At 40.4% G+C, this 25,369-nt stretch overlaps 1 protein-coding gene across 2 annotated transcripts in view; it reads left to right on the top strand.

Moving 5' to 3' along the window:
* The window catches only part of slc30a6 (solute carrier family 30 member 6), a 79,164-nt gene extending 64,426 nt beyond the window's left edge, over positions 1-14,738 (top strand). The window contains exons 11-15 of one of the 2 annotated variants that reach the window (XM_023963160.1): positions 6,818-6,937; positions 10,062-10,164; positions 10,243-10,290; positions 10,437-10,505; positions 13,536-14,738. In XM_023963160.1, the coding sequence (XP_023818928.1) occupies positions 6,818-6,937; positions 10,062-10,164; positions 10,243-10,290; positions 10,437-10,505; positions 13,536-14,120 (925 nt within the window). In that variant the 3' untranslated portion in view covers positions 14,121-14,738. Of the gene's footprint in view, positions 1-6,814; positions 6,938-10,061; positions 10,165-10,242; positions 10,291-10,436; positions 10,506-13,535 lie in introns of both variants that reach the window. The other variant, XM_023963159.1, reaches the window with a different exon arrangement.
* The last annotated feature ends 10,631 nt before the right edge of the window (positions 14,739-25,369 follow it).

The following is a 25,369-nucleotide window of genomic DNA, read 5'->3' as shown; positions in this document are numbered from 1 at the left end:
GATCTCGGCGTGCTGACACCATCAGTGGCTTGCGCCTCCGCTCTCCTGCAACCAAGCGCAGCAATGTCTCAGGAAAAGGAGGCATGGCGGTGGAGCTGCAGAAACAAAGGCTGCTTCACGTTTTGCAGATGAGGCTCTCAGTCTTTTAGATCCATCTCCTGTTGCTTCCTCCTCCCTCCTCCGTCTGTGCGTGGCGGCTCCAGCCTGTGGCGAACACTCAGCCTTTCTGTTTGACAACTTTGACATTAATTACGTGTTGACACTCATGTCACAGTTTTGTTTTTAAACATTATCTCATGACAAATGCCCTGCGGCGCTGAGCTCTAGCTTTGTGTTTGTGACGGCACCCGACGCCTTCGACAGAGGCCGCCTTGTAGCGCCGTAACCCAGCGTATTGGAAATTCAAGCTGACAACACAGCGCCGGGCCGATCCGCTCAGAGATGGATTCAGTGACCCGTTAACATGTTCCAGGAACACCAGGCAGCGTGGGTTTCCTGGACGGAGAGCCGGGTTGACTTTGTTTAAAGTTTTTTTGAGGGGTGAGAGGTGAGGAGGACCAAATCCTGGGATGTCACCACTGCTCCATGGCCACTTTGTGAGGCACACTTGTGGTAGGATTTGGTTTGATTTGTGCACGTCGTATCTGTAATCATCAGCTGTGTTTTTCCGCACATTAACAAGAAGAAGGTTGGTAAATCCCACCCAAAGAAAATATTTGATAAATAATCCAGCATTAGAAGAACAGGAGTCTCCCTTCAGTATCTGATCTGCAGCAGCTCAGCATTTCCAGTAACTGTTGATCTGTTCAGCACAAGCTTACAGGAATTTCAGTGTTCATCACAGCAGAGCAGCTTAGCCTCCAGAATGTCAATGAGTTTCTTCACTCAAGCTGCTGGTTCCAGGTTCTTCAGCCTCTCCTTCATTAATGGCAGAACCTTGAGCTGCTAGAATCATTCACGCTTTAGTTGCTGAAGGTCTTCATTATGAGCTCAGGCTCATCCAGATGACTCAGGACTCTGGGTTTCTTGGAACTGGGGCATCGCTCCAAATACGTGATGTTCAAAAGTAATTGGTGAGGTTGACATATGTACACTGGTGGAAAGGATTGTCCACAACACAGGGATCTAACAAACAAACCACTCTGGAAATAAAATTCAGACTGAATCAAACAAGGTTAAAAAAAACCTCATAATAAATGATTCTGTTCTTACCCTGAAACACTGAAATGATCTGTGATATCTGAACCTTCCTGCATCTCTTCTATGGATGCAAGGAAGCTCAAAATTAGAATTTAACAGCAACCAAAGTATAATCTCACAACAAGAAGTGAGTCACAATCCAATCATCTTTGGATTTCTTTAAAAAGTGTTCCCAGTGGTCTTTTCATTATGATTATGTTGTTTATTAGCAAAATCAAAAAAACTGTCGTTTTCTAGAACATAGTTTCTGCAGAGCAGCAGGAGCTCATTAGAAGTTCACCTCTTAGTTGTGGGGGCGAGACCATTGACGGGGAGCAACCCTGTACGTCCTCCACTCACCTGAGAGCTCTCGGTTTACACCACTCTTGCTAGCTTACAGCCCCTCACACTCCTAACCTAACGTTATTGGGGCAACAAAAATGGCGAGCAATATTGGAGTTATCCAGCCGTACAGTTTTGATCCAGATGTCAGCTCAGAGAACAATAACTAAGACGTACATAAATCTAGTTGTCTACAAGTGGACACGTTAGAAAGGAGCGGAGCAGCAAGCTTCTGGCCCAAACTGCTTGCTTTCTATACGACAATTACAATCTATTTATCTGTGTATTAAGCTTTAAAAAAAGTTACACAAAAAGACTCAATGAAGGCAATAGACATCACAAGACTCTAGAGGATGCAGAACGTCAAGAGAATAGCCGAACAATCTAAACTGAATTTACAAATATATTTTAGCTGTAATCGTGGTAAATTCAGGATTCTATAAAGGACATTTCCTGGGTTGGCTTCAAATCGATTCATAAAGGAGGAGTGACTGATGTGTGCAGCGTGACTTCTTTCAATTAAACTAACAGCAGTCAAGTCCCTTTGATTAATCGCAGCAGACAGCCCCAGCGCCCAGCTGTGGTTAAAGCCGCCGCTGACACGTGACGCCGCGCAGGGGCTCAGTCCACCTTCACCTCCTGTGTGTCAGATCCCATCACAAGCCCTGGTTGCTACCACAGTGCCTTTTAGCAACACCCTGAGATGTTAGCCACTCCATAGGGGAAGAAAATTCTAGTTTTCCATGCTGATGTCAAAGTAAAAGATGAGAGGGGAAACGAAGACTGAAATATTTAAAAAAAAAACATTTAAAAAAAACAGAAAGGAATGAAGCTTTTTTTATATAGCACTTTACAACTCATTTAGGGTACCAAAGTGTTTCACAAAAAAAGAAGACAGAATAAAGTTTAAAGTAGGCAGATCCATTAGCAATGCTTCAGGCTTTTTGGAGAAGAAAGCTTGTTTGTAAGTTCTTCAGAGGAATTATTCTGTCCAAACCTTCAAAAGATGAAGGAAAGTAACAGACACACTGTTATTAGTGGACCCAGCAGTGAAATTAACATTAAATCAATTTAAACACTACACCCCCAAAAATCCATTTTGGCTGGGAAACAGGTTTTCATTTTGACTTTTAAGTAATCTCCGCTTACTTGTATGTTTCTGCATGATCTTTATGTCACCAGGATCCCAAATTCTGCTATCATCAGTGGGTTTAATTGCAGATTATTGAATACAAAGAAGGCCAACATGGTCCTATTCAATCCACTGAGCTTCTCTACCATGTGAAGGAAACTCTGAGAAACATGAAACGACAAGAATGATCCCATCAAGTCCAGTATAAGTCTCATCAAGTCCATTATGATGGTGTGATCGGGTTAAAGGCCTAATCCCAAAGACAAACACGAACAGTGAGCTGCATCTTAAGAGGACAAGGAGGACAAGTGTTTCAGTATTTCAGGCAAAAAAGCTCTCAAAAGGAGATGTCCACACGCCAACAGAGCTTCGGCTGCAGTTTTTACATGCAAAACCAAACATTTGAAGAAGAAAAGGGAAGTATTTGGAAACACAATTGACTGTACATGAGAACTGGACTGAGTGCGTGTGACGTCACCCTTGGAAAATAATTCACTTCTGGCTCCAACCAAGTGAAGTTAATCCAGTCGCCATTTTTTCGTGATAAGGACACTGCCCTGTTGGAGCCAGAAATCGTCAGTAAGCAGTGATTAGTCCAGTGCTTCTCAATTATATTTTGCAAGGCCCCCCCTAGGAACAAGAAAATGTTTCACGCCCCCCCCACACCCCCCCCCACACACACTCGCAGCAGTGACTATAAATAAGATCAGTATCTTTAAAAATTATGTACGTATACCTAAAATTGTATCTTTTAACATTAACAAAAGAAAAAGCAATATAAATCCACTTTCAACAAATATTAACTTTATTTTGCCCTGTTCTAGTCTAAAACAGAAAAGAAGCTTAAAGTGCCTGAAATAAACATTTTGACCAACTGAACCATTTGATGCAGAGAAAGATAATTCAACCAATAAATAATATTAAATGTAAATTGATCTGAAACATTAACACAACAGCACCAATATATTCAATGTTTTTAGTCTGAAGAAACAGATAAAAACATTGTGCAGATTTTTTTCTAAATTATGGATTATTTATTTATGATCTCATAAAGTGCAGCGGTTTTCCTGCATTACCTGCTGTCTTTATGTCAAATACTGACACCAACTAAACGACAGGCAGACAAAGAATAAATTTATGGAAAATAAAGACACGTTATCAAAATGTCTACATTAGTTCATAAAGAATGACATTACAGTAAACCCTTGTTTTTCGCGGGGGTTACGTTCCAAAAAAGAACCCGTGATAGGCAAAATCCGTGAAGGAGAAACCTCTATATTTTTTTTTTACAATTATTATACAATTAAATACTCTATTTTACATTGAAAAGAAAGAACAAACCATTTTACAGGCTCAAGAATTTATTTCACCAATAAAAGTACCTTAGAAGTGTTTTTTTCAATAAATAACTTCTGTACTGTCAAATAATAATTTGAATCATCAATGTGAACAGAAGGCTTCAAATCGCGGAGATTAGCCCCGCGACCCGAGTAGTTGGATTAAACGGGAGAAAATTTAAAATGATTATGAAAAAAATACAAAGTACAGTGGCACAAATAGTGACTCAGGTGTATTTACTGCTCTACAGAATGAGCCGCTGCATCCTGACTCCGCTCTGCAGTGTTTTCTTCTTTTGAAGCCCGCGGTGCAGCTGTGTTTGTTCAGGAGAAGAACATAGTGATAGGCAGTTGTTGTCGCTCTTTTTCTATGGGTTTTAGAGAAACTCGAAATTGCAAGAGAATTTGCACGTAGATAATGTAAATTTTGCAAGCTGATGTCATGTCGTTCCACCTCGCAGTCTGAGCCCACTACCCCTCCCCTTTTCCTTCTCAAACACGGCTCCCTCTCAAAGACAGGAGCGCTGCACAGCTGCAGGGACGGCAGTTCACAGGTTTCTGTTACAAACTCTGTGATATAACAGATGAAACCAATAGTGGCTAATAGCTGTTTAGTTCTCCATAGAAGTCAATGGAATTTCGTCTTCTTGGAGCCACTGGGTACTTCCTGTTTGGTGTGCCAATTGGGAAGGGTTCAGTATGATTTGCTGTCAATGGGAAACACCAGCTAAGTTTGTTCAAATGAGAAGGTTTCTCTTCTGAAAAGTTGAATTAAAACGGAAAGTCTGGATTTCAGGCTTGCTTGGATCATCTTTATAAAATCGTCTTTGCCACTATGTCAACTGGAACTTTATGGCTGTGCTTCAGTTACCAACAAATCGATGCTTTTAGCATTTGACCCATGTCTTATTTATTTAAAAGAGTCTGTTTTTCATCTTTAAGCTTCTGGTGGGGAAAAGTCAGATGTCCTTGGGCTGTTGTGAAGTGAACTTTATCCACAATCGCATCACAAATCAATAGTCTGACATCTACAGCGGCTTTAATCAGCTTGTCCTGCAACATATTAGAATTTTACAGGATTCATCCAGGTGGAGCATGTGGGAAACGCCTCTGCTGGAATCTTCCAGAACATATCCTCACCTTATAGCTCCTGTTCTGATCTACTCTGAGATACTCCACGTTAAACTCACCCTTTGCAGTTAAGGGTTTCTTAATTTAGCATGTACATGTCATCAGCAAGGGGAGATTCCCTCCTTTGCAGTGAAAGACTAGGACCTCACGCCTGAAAGTACTGATCATCTTAGCTGCTAAACCTTTTCACTGATCCAGTGATCCGCTCTGGAAAACCTCAGAGTCCCTCTGGAATCAAAGATTTTGCGATCATCTATTCTAACCTTCCCTATGAGGACAGAAACTGTTGTTTGAAATGGCACATTGCAATTTAGAAAATACCTCTAATCTGTTGCTCAAATAAATATACCTTCATTAGAAAACAGTGAAGAGAATTAGGCTTCATCGACTTCATAATGATTAATCATTTAGACTGAATCAGATTTTACCATAAGAAATTTGAGTTTTGATTGATTTGTTTTGAGTTTTATTTTCTTTACTTTCTTTAGTTGATTGAGACGGCCCCCCAACGATGATTACTCTTAAAATAACTAGCTTTGTTTCAGTATCCGGATTTATACGTGAAGCTCCTGCTTCTTGCTAATTATGTGCTTTTTAACTGCAAATCTGGCAATGAAAAAGCACAAATGTCAATTTTCTTTATATTTTTGTCCATTTTTTAACCAAACAATCTGATTGCTGTCAATATAACGCATAAAAGTAATTTTTTTATGAGATGACTTGTTTTATTTTTAAAAAAAAATTTAATCCCTCTAAACTTTCCAAACTAATCTGTGAAATTTATTCAAAAACAAAAAATCTTTCAGCGTAAAGTTTACAGACACTTTAATTAAGGAGTTGTTGTCTCCAATAATGTTTTAAGTCCCACTCCGATCATCTTTGATCTATTTTAAAAGCATTCATGAACTCAGTAGGGATGGGATTATATAAATTTGCTACTTCTCACTCCTTTTCAAGCAATTAATCAAGCTCTACATGACTTTAGTTAATGATCACTGTATTTAATTAAGCAAATGTGATTTAAGTGTCTGTTTTTTGTTTTATTTTCCGTTTTATTTTATCTACGCATTTCATCATTTCTGTAATGAGTTTGATAAATATGTGTAAATTCTTCATTGCTTTGACTACAATGCTTGAAATAAATCAAATCAAATCAATTCCCAGTGGTCTTTTGACTATGATTACGTCATTTTTGGCCAAATTCCAAAAATGTTGTGTCATTTTCTAGGACATAGCAGAGTCGCAATAGTTCATTAGAAATTCCCCTCTGAGTTGTGGGCGGGACCCCTACCCCTCCCCTCCCTTACCTACCCTTTCCTGTTGCTAAGAGCTCGGAGCATTGAGCATTGTATTTCAACATCACAAATACTTATTTTCAAATGGCATTTTTCGTTACTCCTGATTCACAACAATTTGAATAACGAAATGCACAGAAAAACAATTTTAAACTTTGATTTTTGTATATTTTCTCCATCAGAAAAATGCCACAAGAACATGTTAAAAACACCAAAAACGCCATTTTGGGTGTTTTAAGAGCGGGTCTTTTGCTGGTTTGTTACAGTAAAAAAAAGAATGAGACCAAATTCAGTATATGGCTGCTATAATATACATCTGTGGATCACTTTTAGGGCGAATCTGGATCAGATCTGATCTTGCTAATGTTGTGTCTGTTTTGTTTGTGTTTGTTTGCAAGCAGTTTGTGCGGCATCATCCCGGGTCTCAGCAGCATGCTCCTACCTCGGATGAACCCCTTTGTCCTGATTAACATGGCGGGAGCGCTGTCCCTCTGCATCACCTACATGCTTATAGAAATCAAGTAAGCACTAATCTCTGTCCTGGAAATCCGTCAACTTTAGCCTGGGTCATCGCAGCCTCATCCACGGATCTGAGGAACTTAAATGCGGAGAGGGTTTCTTTTTATTCTCTAGTCTTCCAAAACGTTTAGAGACCGTCAGGTTTCAGCTGAGGGAACAGAGCTAAATATATCTCGGCAATTAATTATGTAAACTATTTGAGCAGAAATTCAAACCTGCTCATAGTTTAATGATGGATTTGGTTTAAACCAGTTAATGTCTGGATATTTGCCCAGTATTACAGATGAAAACCTGATACAGCTCTAAAAATAGAATAAAAAGAACAAATTTAAATTACTTTTGTGGTAAAAAAAAAAAAAAAATATATATATATATATATATATATATATATGCATTTTTTTTAAGGAAATTCTTAAGTAAGATGCGTAAACCACTATTTGTACACTGCAAAAAGAGGTGCTTAAAATAGGAAACAAATACTAATCCTAAGAAGAAAAATCAATAGGAATTAGTAAAATTATCGCCCATGCAGAAAGTCATTTTTGCTTTACAAGAAATATTATAAGGTATTGAAATCTCGAAACAAAGAGTTCCACACAAGCATTCAGAAAGGGAAAAATAGTTTTAAAAAAGATAGAATGTTACACAGCCCAATAAGAAATGCTTATAACCTTTGAAGTGAATAGTTTGTATTTTCTGATTATTTTTATGTACGTAATTGTAGTTCATTTTGATTACAGTAACAAAAACTAGTCTGATAATTGATAATGCAAATACGATAAAATTCTCATATCTAGCTCTTTAAAACAATTGTTCAATGTTAAAAACTGTTAGAGAAAATGAATGCGGTTTCTCCCTGTTATGAAGTAATTCTAAAAAGGATTAATAAATGGAATTGTTTTCTTAAATCAACTAATTAGAGTTTTTTAATCTTAAATCATGTTTTTTTATTGTCAAGAGAATGGAACAAAAGGATTTTGATTCATTTTAATAGTAATTTCTTTATGTCTAGATCCTAGCTCTTTATGAGACCAAAAATTCTGGACTGTTCTTATTCTGAGAAAAGAATGAAAACATGTAAAGCAAAGATACAACTTTAAACCTGGTAAAATATCTTAAATGTCTGAAAAAATAGTTTTAAATCTTCGCAAAGATCAAACAGTTTGTATGTTAGGAAAGTTGTTAATCACTTTATTCATGATGTTGTAGTATGAAGGAATCTAAACTGGAACAGGATAAGCTGGAAAAACCTATTCTGAAGGAGGCACAACCACTTTTCAGATTTAGTTTTTTCATTTCTGATGAAAGCTTGTGCTGATTTTCACATGAAAGGGTGTGTGGGAAAACTTCTGGACTTTTCAAACATACTTAGCCTCAATCCAAAGATGCTTAACTGCCTGTTTTTCCAAGACCGAGTCATTAGTCCAACTTTAAAATAGTTTTAAGAAACTCAAAGACAGGCAGTTGGTGTTTCTACATTCACAATGCAAAAACTCTGTAAAGCAAACTTTATTTTTACATTTGACAGTGATGTCCGAGAGCTAAAAACAAACAAATAAATAAACTTCAATTATCAAGTTCCAAGCCTCAAATTCTAAGTCCAAGTCCTCATCTCTTTCTGAAACCAATACCCAAGTTTGTTGCTCTGATTCTCAAAACTAAGACAAACTGGTTTTACTGCCGTGTCATACTTTGCAGATGGTGCCATTCACCAAACTCCAGAGTTTTCCAACACTTTTACAGTTTTTCATGATGAAAGTACAGTTATTCTAGGTCCTCATGGTAACAAGGAGAGATTTATTTTTGTCACCAGTCAAGCGATGTGCAAAAATTCTGAGTGTTCAAATCAGATCGTCAATAATGCATATAAAAAATAAGCAACAAAAGAAAATGCGGTAACACTTTATATTAAGATTCCTTAACAAGCTCTGTTAACACATTAACAAGCATTATAAATGAATTTATAGGGTGTTAGTAAGACATTTATTAGTACATTAAGTCTAATAAGGTTTATTAAATTACTTAGTTAACACATTTACAAGCATTATTATTAGGATGTTTTTAAGATGCTAATGATGCATTTACTGATATTATAGGTGCCTAACAAATGTGTCAGTGTTAATAAGCTTAATAAGATTTATTAACAACCTTTGTTAACAAATTAAGAAGCATTATTATTGTTTGGGGTTCTAGTAAGATATTTATTAGCATTATAGATGTCTCACAAAAGCCTTAGTGTTCTTAAGCTTAATAAGTTTTATTAACTAAATTAACAAATTAATAGGCTTTATTAATGTGTCAGATGCTAGTAAGATATTTATTAGCATTATAGATGTCTTGCAAATACCTGAAAGTGTTAATAAGATTTATTAACATCTAAAATCAGACCATTGTCTTCAAAATCTATATTACTAAACTGCTTATAAGCTTTACAAATGCATTAATTAACTATGTTAATAGTTTATTAATTGTTTTGCAGCACCTCATCTAAAGTGTGGACGTTTTTTAGCACAAACAACCACAAAGCATAAAGATTGTAAAAAGAACTTTATGACATTAAAACAGACTAAACATACACAAATCGTTCTGTAAAAGATATATAATAATTTAATTCAGACAAATGAATTTTTTGGTTAAAAACATATATACTGGTGTCGGATGAGTAGCCTATTAATTTGTTAAGTTAGTTAATAAAACTTATTAAGCTTATGAACACTTAGGCTTGTGTGAGACATCTATAATGCTAATAAATATCTTACTAGAACCCCAAACAATAATAATACTTCTTAATTTTTTAACAAAGGTTGTTAATAAATCGTATTAAGCTTATTAACACTGACACATTTGTTTAGCACCTATAATATCAGTAAATGCATCATTAGCATCTTAAAAACATCCTAATAATAATGCTTGTAAATGTGTTAACTAAGTAATTTAATAAACCTTATTAGACTTATTGTACTAATAAATGTCTTACTAACACCCTATAAATTCATTTATAATGCTTGTTAATGTGTTAACAAAGCTTGTTAAGGAATCTTAATATAAAGTGTTACCGAAAATGCTTTAATATTATCAACCTGTTGACTTAAAGCCCTTCACACTTGTGCGTTTGTGCGCCCTCAGTAACTTCCACGCAGTAGACACGGCGTCGGCAGTCGCCATCGCTCTCATGACGTTCGGAACCATGTATCCCATGAGCGTCTACAGCGGCAAAGTTCTGCTCCAGGTAAGGCTGGCCTTTCCAGACTCCAGCAGCTCCGCCTCCATCTGTGGTGTCACTCATGTCTTTCTGTCTGTCACGCAGACCACGCCCTCCCACGTCATCGGGCAGCTGGACAAGCTTCTCAGAGAGGTGAGACCTTAGTGATTCTTCTTTCCAGGTTTAAGGTTCATGCAGGGACTTGAAGTCCTTGAACTCCAGTTTTATAACTGCAGTTATTTATGATTTTCAACTCTCCTAAAGGGCTGTAATGGTTTTCTCCTCCCATCTCCTACCAGATCTCCACCTTGGACGGGGTTCTGGAACTTCGCAACGAGCACTTCTGGACCGTTGGTTTTGGATCTCTGGTGGGCCTCTTGATGATCTGTCTCCTGTTGGCAGCCTCAGACACTTTATATCCTGTCCTGTCCTGCCCAAGTTCCGGTCTTCATCTATCTCCCTTCCCTGCTCCTGCATTCACCTCCCCAGTACTCTGTGGGATGGAGTGACAGTGCGTGTGTGTGTGTGGGGGGGGGGGGGGGGGGGGAGGTTTGCTCCCACAAAATGAAAAAGAGGAACGAGTCATTCATGCGGAGCTCTCCTTGGCGTGTTGTGTGAGGCAGCTCTGTTGTTGTTGTTCCTGTATGCGCGCCGCTGTCGTCACACACACTGCCTCTGCAGACACAAAACAACTTCAGTTAAACTGTGACTCAGGAAAACATTTCTACTGTGGGTAGAAGCTCTTCAAACACTCATGATCTTGGACTAGTTTGCTTGTTAGCCCGTTGCTTTGGATTGAAGTTGTGGCTAAAAAAATATAAAGATCTCCTGCAGCAAAATCATACCAAAGTAAAAGAATCGAGGAGAACGCGTCTTTCCAGCCTTCAGGCACGATGGTAGAGGGTTGATGATAAGGTCTTGCTTGCAGCCTTTTATTTAATTCATCCAAAACTCTTCCACGACAACATGAAACTAATGAGACAAAGTAATTACTCTAATGTAAGCTAAACTTCCAAAACGATTTGTGCCTTTGCAAGAAAAACATTTACAGTATTTTTTGGATTATAAGTCACAGCAACCAAAAAATGCATTATAAAAAAGAAAAAGTCATACAAGTCGTACTTTTGAGAGACATTTATTTAACAAACAAACAAGGACAAACATTTTATTTTTAGAGGCAAATCCTAATAATGGAAAAGACTAAGAAATAAACAGCAATAGACTGAGTATCTGCACGCTTCACTACTGTAACCATATTTAGTTTCATGTCTGGGTTCATTCAGACTCTCCCAGTGCGGTGAGGTTCACCATCTACTGCGGGAGTCGTGTGAATGGCGGCGCTTTCTGCGGTACTTTTGTGCCTCTTTGACCTAGTTTGATGACCTGCTGTCCGGCATTGGTGCGAGTAGGATAAATAAATAAAACAACAATAAGATTAGAGGACCCTTTTGTTGTTCTCTTTATACAAATAGGAAAAAAAATCCTAAAGTTCAGGAGGAGAACGATCAGATTCGGCTCCATGATAGTTTTTGACTCTGCCCACTAATACATCATCAACACACATTACGCTATGAAAATTCTTCACCAAAGTTTACGTATTTAAACTCTGGAAACATTGCGCTGCGACATCTTAAACGTGCTGCTTTTAGACTGCTGTGCCACACCCGATAAGACCTCTGATCCTGTGAATGTAGCTTAACAGTTCAGATGTTGTGTATTTGTTTTTTACTCGAGTGATCTGCTCATGTTGCTTTGGCCCCTTCTATCATATCCTGCAGCATTTCTGGGCTTTGTTTGCAATCAAACTTTTTACAGTAGTTAAACTCAGACAGGCTCTAAGCATCAATAAAAAAACATTCAGATCATACTTCCATACAAATTATGAATCAATATGTATTGATAGGCTGAAAGGAAATGTTTTGATTTTGGCTGAAAGTGCTGTGAGTGTAGATTTGGAGCAGCTCAGGGCTCTGAACCATAGAAGCTGTGTGGACTGCTGTTCTTCCAGCTGCCTGTAGGGGGAGGAGCATCCTTTGTTTACCTTTGTTTACCTTCCTGCAGATTGTGTTGTGCCTCAGTGCTATCGATGCTGCCGCTCCCGCTGTTGTCGTTTGCAGTGTCGCTGCAGTTACACAACGGTCCGCTGTTGGCCCAACGCTAACAGAGCAGCTGTCCAAACTGATTTGAGCCTGTGACTGCACTTCTGCCCCCCCCAGGGCGCCACTTGCTGTGTGTTCCTGTGTGTGAGTGTGACTTTGTCCTTGTGAGGCCTGGGTGTTTCCAGGAAGACTGCAACTGGTCACAACAGACACCCCGAAGAAGTGTTTTAAAGTGGGGGTGTGCATATTGATTTGGAATTCCCTCTTCTGCACCGAGGAGAGCTTCCACCTGCTGAGGATTGTTTTTTTAATGAGTCAACCTGGGATTTTTCTGTATATTACCCTATTTTTCGCAAGATAGTCCACTGTGTTCTCATGATGAAAACTTGGACGGTTTATAAAAAAAAGACATTTCAATTCCTTTTCTTTAAAATTAAAAATATTTTGAACACAATTTATTGCGGTCTATATTTGCCAATCCAGTGAGCCTTGATGCAAACTAGTTTTTAGCAGAGACTCCTGGGAAATTTTCAGGGCACTGAACTTTGGTGATGATATGTTCTGACAGCCAGAGAAAATGGTGTAAGCCCTATATAGTTCTCCAAGTATTGAGTAGTTTAGGAATTTGTACACAACCCAACATTTGTTTGTAACACGCTACATGTTTAACCACGTTAGAAGTGTTAGGCATGTAGAGAATTCACCTGTAACTCCTAAACGTGTTTGGAACACGATGCTTTAAAGTACAGAAAATGTGGTCCAGAATTGTGGACTTGGATCTAAGAAGCCTAGTCCAGATTTTAGCAGCAGGAGCAGCTGCTGTAGGGTTTATGTCTTGAAGAATCGATGGATGTTCAGTTGACATCAGAAGTGCCAACCATTAAAAAAATGATCATGGAGGAGAATTGAATAATCTCGGTTTGTCCCCGGTTGGAATTCTATTAATTCTATTTTATATGTTGGAATAGAGCTGTGAAAGAAAAAGCCTGGAGCTAGATTCCTGAGATTTGCTTTGCTTTGTCTCACACCAAGCCTCTTTCAGCTGTAGGTGGCAGACATGCGCTAGTAAACAGTAGAAGTAGAAGAAAAGAAAATGAAGCAGCAGCCCCTCCCTGCTTCTCCAGTGTGAACATGGTGGGCTAAATGCTTGAACCCGTGTCAAATACCTGCTGTGTCTGTAGCTTTAGACACGCAAAGTTTATGGACAGACTGACTGCAGGATGAAAAAGATTTTACGTCTAATTTATTTTTTGTTCTTTCCCTCTTTGCTCCTCCCCCATTAACTCCCCTGTGTTCTAGGCTGGCTCCGCCCACGTCCGTATTCGCCGGGACGCCAACGAGCAGCTGGTCCTGGCCCATGTCACCAACCGCCTGCTGCCGCTCGTCTCCACCTTAACGGTTCAGATCTTTAAAGACGACTGGACACGGCCCCTCCTCACCAGCGCCCTCACCTCCCCCGCCGTAGCACACCCCCACGCTGAAAGCTACGCGGCCTCCTCACTGATGCCTCCTGCCCTCCCAGGAGGAGAACTGGACCCAATGACGTCCACCCCCACCAAACTGAGCGGCCCCCCACCGGAATTCTCTTTCAACACGCCGGGGAGGAATGTCCCACCGGTTTTGTTTGCTGCAGCTGGCCCCCACAGCCACAGGCCCTACGGAAACCTGGGACTCGCCTACGGGGCAGTTCCCTACTCCGGTATGCCGAGCCAGGGTTTCATGCGGCCAGGGGCAGGACTGGGCTTGGGTGTTCCTGGAATAGGGTCGGGGTTTGGGTTGAGTCACAGCTATGGAACGGACTTTAGTAGCTCAAGGGCCCCCCTCCGGTTTGGAGCCAACAATCCTTTGGGCCCTCAGACACAGTACAGACAGCACCAGCCCTGACCTCCTGCCATTGGGGCCCCCTCCCCTACTTGAAAACTGTCAGTGCAGCTTGTAAACCTCCAGCATGGGGGTTTAATTTTACAGGCAGCATGTGATGGGCTCTATCTGAGCATCAATGTGACGACACACCACAGCATTTACCTTCTAACCCAAAGTGTTTGAACCTGAGGTGACCGTCTGAGTAAAGACGAGGCAGATGCTGGACATTCCCTCAAGCATCTGAATGTGACCCCAACTCTGCGTTACCGCTTCTGACCCTCTGAGGACCAAACACCTTTCTGCTACAGAAGGAGAAGAAAAGTCCAAAACCAGACCAGATTGAGAAAATGCCAGTCCCAGTGTAACTGGGAATCGTCCCAACAGCCACACTCAGGTCAGCCCAACGTAAAACTGTCTCTACCGTGACCCCACATGTTCTTCAAATTGAAGCCTCGTCAAAAGTAAAGTTGCCCCTTCCACTTTAAGCCTTCAGTCTGAACATTTTTTGAAGATTGAAACAAACCAACATATGTGTGAACCAGTGACGTGCAGTCAGGAGAGGCAGGTGAGGCTGTGCCTCACCTGTCATTATGGGAAGAAAAGAGAAAAAATAAATTCAATTATTATATTTAATCAGTAATTTGTGCTTTGCAGTCATTTTCCATTTAAATGTACCATTTTTGGGTGTTTTTTCTTTTCAAAATCGCTGAATTTCCGCATTTGCCATTCAGATAATAAGAAATGACGTGCGATGAGGCACCAGCCCGCTGAGCCTCACCTTGGATTGCGCAATACCTATGCAGTCAGACAGTACTGCTGTCTCTCTGTGTGTCGGTTCAATCACCTGTACTATATGAGCTGAGTTTACATAATTTAGCAGATGTATATGATGTACAGTGTTTGTTTTTATAAATAACTGTATGTGAGGGACGTGTTTCTTGTGCTGAGCGCTAAACGCCGGCAAAAAAGCCGCTGGGTGAGGCCAGACTTTCTCGTGCCTCATGTTAGGGGGCGCCGGTGAGCCCTAAGATTATGAACAGCCTGAATATAATACTAGAAGAAGTGATAGCAAGCGGCAAGTCATTTTCTTCAGAAGGAGCGGCGTATGGACTTTATTTACAAGTAAAGGTAAGACGATAATAACGTTTGTGCTTTTTTCTATGCTGCAGTTTGTATATGAAAAAAAAACATGTTGAAATGATATTTTAAACAAAACGTTAACTGTTGTCAATTAAATGGTGAATAAGTTACTCAGTTATTTATACTCATGGTTCATATGTTTGTAAATCTGAGTGATGACGTCAGTGCCTCACCAGCCATTAACCTCACCGCACGTCACTGGTGTGAACTGTGGTTACTGTGGCCGAATCAGCATCTAAGTCCGTGTTGTTGTTTTTTCTCAGTTCGGGTTTCTGTGCATTAAAAGAAGTTTTTTTGTTTCACTGCAGTTTTGCTTTGTGGTGACTTCATTTTCCAAAAGAGGTGATGGTTTTTCCTCAGACTCTACTGCATCTTCTGTCTCCTGGTTGGACAAACGTGAGCTACAAACTGAGGGCTACTGTGTTGTTTGCACTATAAATGAGGCTGTTTGAAGTCGCACACATCTGTGTCACATCAGTTTCTTTGTTATGTTAAAGATTTGACCCCATGATGCTCATTTACGGGGTTTTCTACGCCGGTCTTGATCCAGTTTAGCTAAATTCTGAACTTCTCCAGCTCCAAAGTCTGTGATCTTTGCTGGTGATGATTCATTGACTGGCTTTGTCTGCATTTGTGGGCTTTTACATTTTTTGAATAAAATATAGTCCTACTGACCCTGTTCGTATTATTTTGAAACTACAGGGTATACTTCCTGTTTTCCTGAATTTTAGCTCATTTTTTAAACCCTCTAATTCCCCTTTGGAGCCACGGTGTTACTGGAGACAATCCAAGCAACATGTCAGGTTTTCTTAACAGTGTTTCTGCATTAACCCCTTCTCACAAATGTAACCCTTTAATACCAGAGATGTCGCCACTGACACAAAATAAAACAAGCCTTTTAAACTCTTCGGCTGTTGACGCAGTTAACATAAACCAGCAGATTCTGGTGTGAAGAAAAGCAGCAGCTACTGTTGCTCTGCAACACTTTCTTTGTACGGTAGTTATGTAAATTACTGCAAACCTCCTTTGGTAGAGTCAGACTCCATGATAATTAAGTAAATTGTGTTAATACGTCTTTGCAAAAACTGCTCAAGTTCTATCAGGTTGTGTGGAGACCAGGCATGAACAGCCCCTTTCAAGTCCAGCCAAAATTCTCTATGGGATTTAGGTCTGGGCTCTGACTCGGCCGCTCCAGAACATTTACCGGTACCTGGTTCTTTTGAAACGACTCCTGTGTGGCTTTTGCAGTGTGTTTTGGATTATTGTCTTGCTGGAAAATAAATCTCCTCCCATGCCGTGGTTCTCCCGCTGACCGAAAAAGATTGTCCTCCAGGATTTCAGTGTATTTCGCAGCATTCATTCTGTCCTCTGTCGTTACAAGCCTTCCAGGGCCTGCTGCTGAGAAACATCCCTGCAGCATGATGCTGCCACCACCATGCTTCACAGTGGGGATGGTGTATTTTGGATGATATGCAGTGTTTGGTTTCCGACAAACGTATCGTCAAGCTCAATAATGGTCCCATCAGACCTAAGAATCTTCTTCCACTTGAACATGGAGTCTTCCACATGCCTTTTGGTGAACTCTGGGCGAGCTCTAATATGTATTAGCTGAAGCTTGTAACTCCTTCAAAGTAAACTTGGTGACTTCTCTCACAAGTCTCCTACTTGCACGGTCACTCAGTTTATGAGGGCGGCTTGATGTAGAGAGATTCACACATGTGCCATGTTCCTTCCATTTCTCGATGATTTATTTCACTGAATTCCGGGGATGTTCAGTGCCTTGGAAATGATCTTGTATCCAATCCCTGACTTGTACCTTTCAGCAACCCTTTCTCTGAGTTGCTTGGAGCGTTCTTCTGTCTTCATGGTGAAATGGTAGCCAGGAATACCGCTCCAGCAGAGTCTGGACCCTTCATAGACTGGTGTTTTCTAACTCAGTCACTTGGGACACACCCACACCACTCAGGTGATCTTAAACCAGACTCTGTTGGTTTTGTTGATTGTTTGGGATCACAGAGAGGATGTGACTGCAGCGCTCTGCAGCTGCGTGACGTTTAAAGCTGTTTGTAACAGCTCCATGCACACTGGCAGGCAGAGAACTTATAAACCTAAGTGCCTCATCTAAAGGATTTCATTTCCCCTCCAGAGGAGGATAATCTGTCCTCTGTTTGTTTTTGGCTTTCAGGGGGAAATTCTGAACACTCAATGATGCTCTTTGACCCCCCCCCCCTGAAGCTTAGCAGGACTCCTGGATGTGTTTTGGAGCCTTTCACTTCCTTGTTACAAAACAAACAGTTAAGACCTGGTAATCCTCTGCTGACAATACACCAGAATCAACTGAGAACTGTTCAGCATTTCATCTTTCTGGATCATTTTGGCTCCAATCATGCCCAAAGTTATCATTGAAAACCTGTAAATCAGTCCAACAGTTTTTCACTTTACTTAAATTTTTTTTTTTTTATCAAAACACTTATGCATGACTTCACTGAAGACCCCACTCCAATGAAAGTGGCGTGTTTAGTGCTTTTAACATGTTCTTGTAGCATTTTTTCTGATGATGGAGGACATATTGAAAGGAAATTAAGCTTAAAATATCAGATTTTAGTATTTCTTTATTCAAATTGTTGTGAATGAGGAGCAGATGATAAAATGCTGTTTGAAAAAGATTGTATTTGTTATGTAGAACATACTCTGGGTGGGCCACAAGCCTCCTGCTCTACTCCATTCTGATGCAGATAGATTCATGTACATCTTTGTTTTCCTTGTCTGAGCTGGTATCTGCTTTCCACACTCTCAAACACATTTTTAAGACTGTTTTTAATCTCTGCGTATAAAACCTGTGGCTATTGAACGTGTGTTGAAAGTTAACCAGGTCAAACTTTGACCAATCGGGGACTTGGATTTGGTAGTGATGTATGGATGGGGTCACTTTTAATTCACAGAAGTGCCATCCTAATATTTGCCATTTGTGAGCAGCTGGAGGTATATGACGTCAAATCTGTCATATTTTTCGGATAGAGCTGTGAAAGAAAAAGCCTGGAAAAAGATTTACGAGATTTACACTGCTTTGACATTTCACACCAAGCCGCTTTCAACTGTAAGTACATGCCCTTGTATCAGGTAGCGACAGTCCAGTTTTTTTTATTTTTTTCCTAAAGATCCATTCATCCAATCTTTCATTGGCCTCCAACAGTTTTTTTCATCTGACCATCAGTTGACGTATCATACCGTTTGTCATCCATCTCTCGCATGGTCGTACAGAAAACTAAACTGCGTGTTCACACAAGTTTTTTTCTGAGGAACTGTGTGACGGGTTCTGTCAATGTTCTGATGTATGAGGCGAAGCGTAAAAGGAAAGCCTCTCTGCCTTGAACCGTGTGTGGTGAGCGCAGAGACGGTTTGGTCGGCAGCATCTGCGTTGTTGGGATTTGCTGAAGTCAGAGGTCGCAGCGTGTGGCCTTGGCTGCCGCTAACTGGAGCAGAAAATGCAGTGGATGGGGGGGGGGGCTGTGCGACATCACCGCGCTCACAGAGGTTATCATATCATTTCCAACATGCGTGTTTCAGATGGCATCACCCTCCCGAGGAACCAGCAGTGTTAAACTGTGAAATCACTGTTAATCTCCTGAGTGGGTTGTGTAACCCTGGCAGCGAACACTGTGTTCAGACCGACCAGATCACTGCATCTGTTTACCACAACCTGCAGATTAAAACAGACCTCACACTTCAAATAGAGACTAATCCCACACGCACAAACACTCACAAGTACACAAACACGCAGGAGTCGAGACGCTGAGCCGACCCTCCGAGGGTTCGTCTGTTTTGGCTTCAGTGCAGCTTGAGACCATTTTTGGATCACCATACTGATGCTCCTGCTGAGATGGTGTTGCTTTTTGTGGAACCATGTAAGGTCGACCTCTACTTTCACATTTTTGAGACTCAGAAAAAATGTTGTTTTTAACATGTTCTTGTGTCAATTTTTTGATCATAGAGGATATACATATTCATTGTATAAATATGTACAATGACAATAAAGGATTCTCATTCTGATTCTGAGACAGTCCTAAGCATAGATGGGTCCACCCTACTACATTTGTCAGAAAACCTTTAATGTCCTTTCAGAATTAACATTTTCTGTGAAATACTACACTACAAACTACACCTACAAAGGTGGCCTTTGATTGCAAACCTGATATGTTAATTTGCAAACAGAAAAAAAGTGATTTTCCTAAAAAATAATTCAAGCCCATGTTGCAAAAATGAGCACACTGCAGTCATAGTCTTAGGAGAAAAGCCAAACTAAAGACTACCAAATTCTAGTTAACATGAATTCAACCACAAGTGAGTCTAATGATTCATTTAAGAGGTGTCCAGCACACAGGTGCCTAGGGCATTTCCTAAAGAAAAGCCCTTCCCATTTCATGCCGTCAGCAATGCCTCCCCATGGAAAAGAAATGTCACCAAATCTCAGAAAGGAAATCATTTCTTTGCGCAAAAAAGGTGAAGGCTACAAGAATATCAGCAACGCTCTACATATCAGTCAAAATACTATAGCAAAAGTGATCCAAAAATTTAAGAAAGATGGAAGAGCAACCATCTTACAGAGACGTCCAGGCCGTCAACGGAAGCTAACATCTCTACAGTAGCGTCTTCTGATGAGAAGGGTTGAAGAAAATCGCCAAAGTTCCCTGCAGTTAGCTAAAGCAGAAACCCAAACTGGAGTGACTGTTTCCTGAGACACCATACGGCGTACACTGCAGAGGAATGGCATGCATGGTTATTTGTCCACAAAGGAAGCCTCTCCTAAAGTCCAGGCACAAAAAAGTATGCCTAGAATTTGCTAGGGCCCATGCCGAAAAAGATGACGACTACTGGATGTCAATACTCTGGACGGATGAGACAAAGATCACCGTTTTTAGAACTAATGGTTTTTAAACTGTATGGCATCGCAAAGGAGAGGCTTTCAAAGAAAAACGCATGGTGTCTACAGTGAAACATGGTGGTGGCAGTGTCCTTATGTGGGGCTGCAGGAGTGCTGCTGGTGTGGGGGAGCTGCAGTTCATTGACGCTATCATGAACTCAACAACATCCTGTTCTACACTGAAGGAGAAGAGGCTGCCATCACTTCATGCACTTGGTCGTGGAGCACTTTTCCAACACGACAATGATCCAACACCTCTAAAGCTACTGTTGCATTTCTGAAGAAGAACAGGGTGAAGGTGATTGAACGGCCAAGTATGTCTCCTGATCTGAATCCAATCGACACCTGTGGGAAAATCTGAAGCCACAAGTTGAGCATCACTCTCCATCCAGCATCCAGGCTCTAAAAGAGGTTATTCTTGAAGAATGGAAACAGATAGATGTTGCAATATGTCACCGACTTGTTCATTCCATGTTTAGAAGACTTGGTGCTGTTCTTAAAAATCGTGGTGCTCATACAAAGTACTAGATGTAGAAGTTTTTTTTGCAGGGTGTATTCATTTTTGGTTCAACCAGTTTAAGTAAATCTGAAGATTATGTGATCTAAGTTAGATCATTAACCTTAATTACATGTTATTGGAGTTAAAGAAGTGTTCAGTAAAGCTCTACCTTGTGGAAAGTTTGGACATTTTTTTTTTTTTTTCATTAAGCTACTGATTAAGTTAGTACTTTTTAAAGTGGGTGTCCTCATTTATGCTAAGCACTGGATATAAATATAAATATGAAGAAAATTCAGGGTTAGGGTTAGGGTTAGGGTTAAAATTGCCGGTATATTACCGGTATTTCTTTATTAAAATCGTTGTGAATCAGCAAATGAAAAAATTCTGTTTAAAAAAGTTTGTATATGTTATGTAGAAAATACGCTGGGGGGGCCACAACTCCCCCGCTCTGCTCCATTCTGATTCATCCACTTGTAGACAAATAGATTCATATCTGTCTTTGTTTTCTGAGTAGGTCTTTAAAAAAATTGTTTAAAAAAGTTTTTTTGTTTTTTTTTGGAAACCAGCAGGCATCAGACATCAAGTGGGTGTAAGGATTCAGTGGTTTTGTTCTTGGTCGTGTTTTTGGTTTTCTTTGTCAGTCACTCTACCTTCAGGTTTTATGATCCACAGTTGTCTTCAGTTCAGTTAATTACCCTCAGCCTATTTAAGTGTCTTGGTTTCTGTTCTTCCTTGTCAGGTCATCTGCTCTGTTGTGTCACAGTTTTGTTTCTCCTCATAATTTTGTCATGTTTCAGTTTGCCTATTAAATGTTTTAGTTCCTGTCACCAACCCTGGTCTCCTGCATTTGGGTCCTCCACCACCAGTTCGTGACAGTGGGAGGGAAACGTTTTTAGCCTAGAAAGGAGGAAAATGTTTAATCTTCAGTGAAGCATAAACGTATTTAGTCAGCCACCAAGTTCTGCCACTTAAAAAGAAAAGAAAAGAGGCTTGTAATTTTCATCATTTGTATTGTGGTGGCCCTAATACTCCGTAACTACTAGAGACGATAGGAGAAAATAAAATCAAGAAAATCACATTGTTTGAGTTTTAAAGAAATTTTTGTTAATTATAAAGGAAAATAGTTATTTGGTCAATAAATAAAGTTCAACTCGATACTTTGTTATTTACCTTTTGTTGACAAAGACAGCAAAATGTTTCTGTAAGTCTTAATGAGGTTTTAACAAACTGTTGCTGGTATTTTGGCCCATTCCTCCTTGCAGATCTCCTCCAGAGTAGTGCTGTTTTGAGGCTGTTGCTGGACAACTTTGACTTTCAACTCCCTACTAAGATTTTCTATAGGGTTGAGATCTTTGGACTGCCTAGGCCACTCCGAGACCTTGAAATGCTTCTTATGAAGCCACTCCTTTGTTACCCGGGCAGTGTGTTTGGGATCGTTATCATGCTGAAAGACCCAGCCATGTTTCATCTTCAATGTCCTTGCTAATGGAAAAAGGTTTTCCGTCAAAATCTGATGATACATAGCCCCATTCATTCTTTTCTTTACACGAACTAGTCTTCCTGCTCCCTTTGCGAAAAAACTACCCCAAAGCATGATGTTTCCACCCCCATGCTTTACAGTAGGTATGGTGTTCTTTGGATGCACATGTGAACAGGTGTCTTTTATGTAGATAACATAATTTTATAAATAAATTGTTCAAAAATCAAACAATGCAATTTTCTAGATTTTTCACCTCATTGAGTCTATCATAGTTGAGGTTAATTACAGGCCTCTGTCATCTTTTAGAGTGGAAGAACTAGCGCAGTTGGTGGCTGACTAAATGCTTTTTTTGCCCCCACTGACTGAACTCGCAGACTGAACTCTTCTGAAGCCAATGTTCCTTGGTTATATGTAAATCCAACAGTTTTTGCATCCGAAGTTGTTCAATTTAATTCAATTTGATTTATTTAGCCCAAAATTACAACAATAATCGCCTCAATGGGATCCATACCAGTAATTCGCTGTTACAACAATGGAAACTGATACAGAAAAAACAAATTCATGCATCTTTTTTAAGTTGAACTTTACCAATGCCGAAAGGTGAACAGTAAGTATCTGATCCTGTTTTTTTAAAACATTTTATTAATTATAATTTTTTAATGTTTTGTTTTTAAGCCTCAGTTTTTACTTTTATTAGGGACCAAAATGTCCGTAGCTAGAATAAACAGACACGTTCTTTTTCCAGCTTTAAAAGTTTTCAGAGGATGCTGATCAACAGAGACTGGCTGGTTTCTCTTATTGGATCTTGGTCCATGCTCCAAATCCCTCAATTTAATTTGCACATAATGAGGTTAAATAGTCACAGGAAGCTTAACACCAACATCAAATGAAATTATAGCCATTTCCCACCCCCCTCCCTCTTTATCTTGTGTTTGCCGTTGTGTTAAGACTTCTTAAGGATCAAGTTATTAGTTATTTGGTCTGGAAAGAGGTCAGCTGAGGCTGGAGCACAAAAGGAGGTTTGATTAGTGTAAACGCTGGGCAGCAGGGGAACCCAGGACCCTGTCACAGTCCTTTACATGCAGTCTGACCAACTCCAAACAAGCTGTCAGGGCAGAACTTTTTAATGAGATGAAAATGTCTTCATTATTTTCTGTGTTTTTTTTCAATTCTCTGATCTACTCTCAAGAAAATTCCACTTGAATTAGTGCAGCTTAAAATCAGAAATGGACTCAAATAAACTTTTTTCTGGAGCCCTCTCACCTCCAGATCTCCACCTGTTTCCCAGCACCACCTCACCAGCAGCTGTGTTGATGAAACGTTTCATTTTCTCAGCTGGAATCGGACACTTTGCCCTGCCTTTTTTGACCAATCACCCAGATTTCTGTGGTCACAATCAGGAGCACGGCTGTGTGAAAGATGGTGCTGACAGTGAGGTGGGTGGTGCAGCTGCAGCACTTCACTAACACCACACAGCTGGTGTGAAGCACCTCCAAACGGGTACAGCCTCACACCTCTGCTGGGAGGTGGGGGACACTGGTTACAGATTTCAAGTCTGCGTTTTACAAAGCTGTTGATGCATCGCCGTTTATCACCTGTGCTCCGCCCCCAGGTGCAGCTCTTTTCTTGCGACCCCTCATCCTTGCAGGCAGCAGCTCTCACATTCAGGGGTCAGAGGTCCCCGGTGCTGTTTGGAACTGCAGTGCTCCTGCTACAGCAGCAGGGCGGCGCCGGTGTGCAGAGCAGAGACTCCGGGGTTTGATGCTGACGCTGTTTGACGTGTCGCTGCCTCCTCGCTCAGCTGCAGTCAAACACAGAGTGCTTCACTCCCATTAACAATGCATGGTGCGTCTGTGTGTGGCTGTCTTTGCTTTTTGTGTAGTGTTTTTGCTGAAAGAAGGACGGATCCTCCTGTTGTGTGTCCACACGTAATTGTGCAGTCATTGTACTTTGTGTAAAGCGGAACCTTTTCCAGGCTGTAAGACAAACAGATGTTTCTGTTGATGAGGACCATCTGATGCAGGCCTCCTCTTGCAGAACAACACTATCATTAGAAAATAAATTATTCTTGTTAAACTGAATCACACCTTTAGGTTTAGCATTTTTTTCATTTTTCTTATCAAGAATATTGATCTTAAAATAAGTATTCAGAGTTAAAAGATGTTGAGATTATTGAAAGGGAGTCACTTTAAAGTCTCACTCCCATTATCTTTTGATCTATGATAAAAGTGTTCCCAGTGGTCTTTTTATTATGTTTATGCCGTTTTTAGACAAAATAATAAATAAATAAAAACTGTGTTGTTTTCTAGGACATAGTGTCTGCAGAGCGGCAGGAGTTGATAAGAAATTCTCCTCTTGAGTTGTGGGTGGGACTGTTGGCAGGGAGCAACCCTCAATTGCTACAGATCTCCAAACTTTATGTGACCTTCAGATCAGCCTAAGTACAGGACACAGAGAGCTTCATGGAATAGGTTTCCATGGCCGAACAGCTCCATCCAAGCCACACACACCAAGTGCAATGCAAAGCGTCGGATGCATTGTGCCGAGTGTGAAATTTGGCGGAGGAGGAATTGTTGTGTTGGCTTGTTTGTCAGGAAATGGGCTTGGCCCCTTGGTTCCAGTGAATGGAAATCTGAATGCTTCAGCATAACAACATTTTTGGACAATTCCATGCTCCCAACCTTGTGGAAACAGTTTGGAGCGGAACAGTTGTGGAACAGTTTTCCCCCCGGGCCCCTTCCTCTTCCAACATGTCTGTGTGGATGAGCTTGACTGACCTGCACAGAGTCCTGACCTGAATCCGATAGAACACATTTGGAATGAATTAGAGTGGAGATTGAGAGCCAGGTCTTCTCCACCAACATCAGTGTGTGACCTCACCAATGGGCTTTTGGAGGAATGGTCAAAGGTTCCTATAAAGACACTCCTCAACCTTGTGGACAGCCTTCCTAGAAGAGTTGAAGCTGTAAGGGGGGTTCGGAATGGGATGGCACTTCAGTTATGTGGGTCAAGGCACCCAGCGTATTTTCGTTGTAACAAATACTGTCTTTTCCACACCACATTTTTTTCTTGTGCTCCTGATTTACAATGATTTGAATAAAGAATAAACACACATTTATGAACAAAATTTTCTTTTTATGTCCTATACCATCGGAAAAATACCACAAGAAAATGTTAAAAATTCCAAAAATATAATTTTTTATTGAAGTGGGAGTTCAACAGGGACTTCA

The sequence above is a fragment of the Oryzias latipes genome, chromosome 15 (genome assembly GCF_002234675.1).
Source record: "Oryzias latipes chromosome 15, ASM223467v1".
NCBI lineage: Eukaryota > Metazoa > Chordata > Actinopteri > Beloniformes > Adrianichthyidae > Oryzias > Oryzias latipes.
This window is presented reverse-complemented; position numbering and strand designations above follow the sequence as displayed.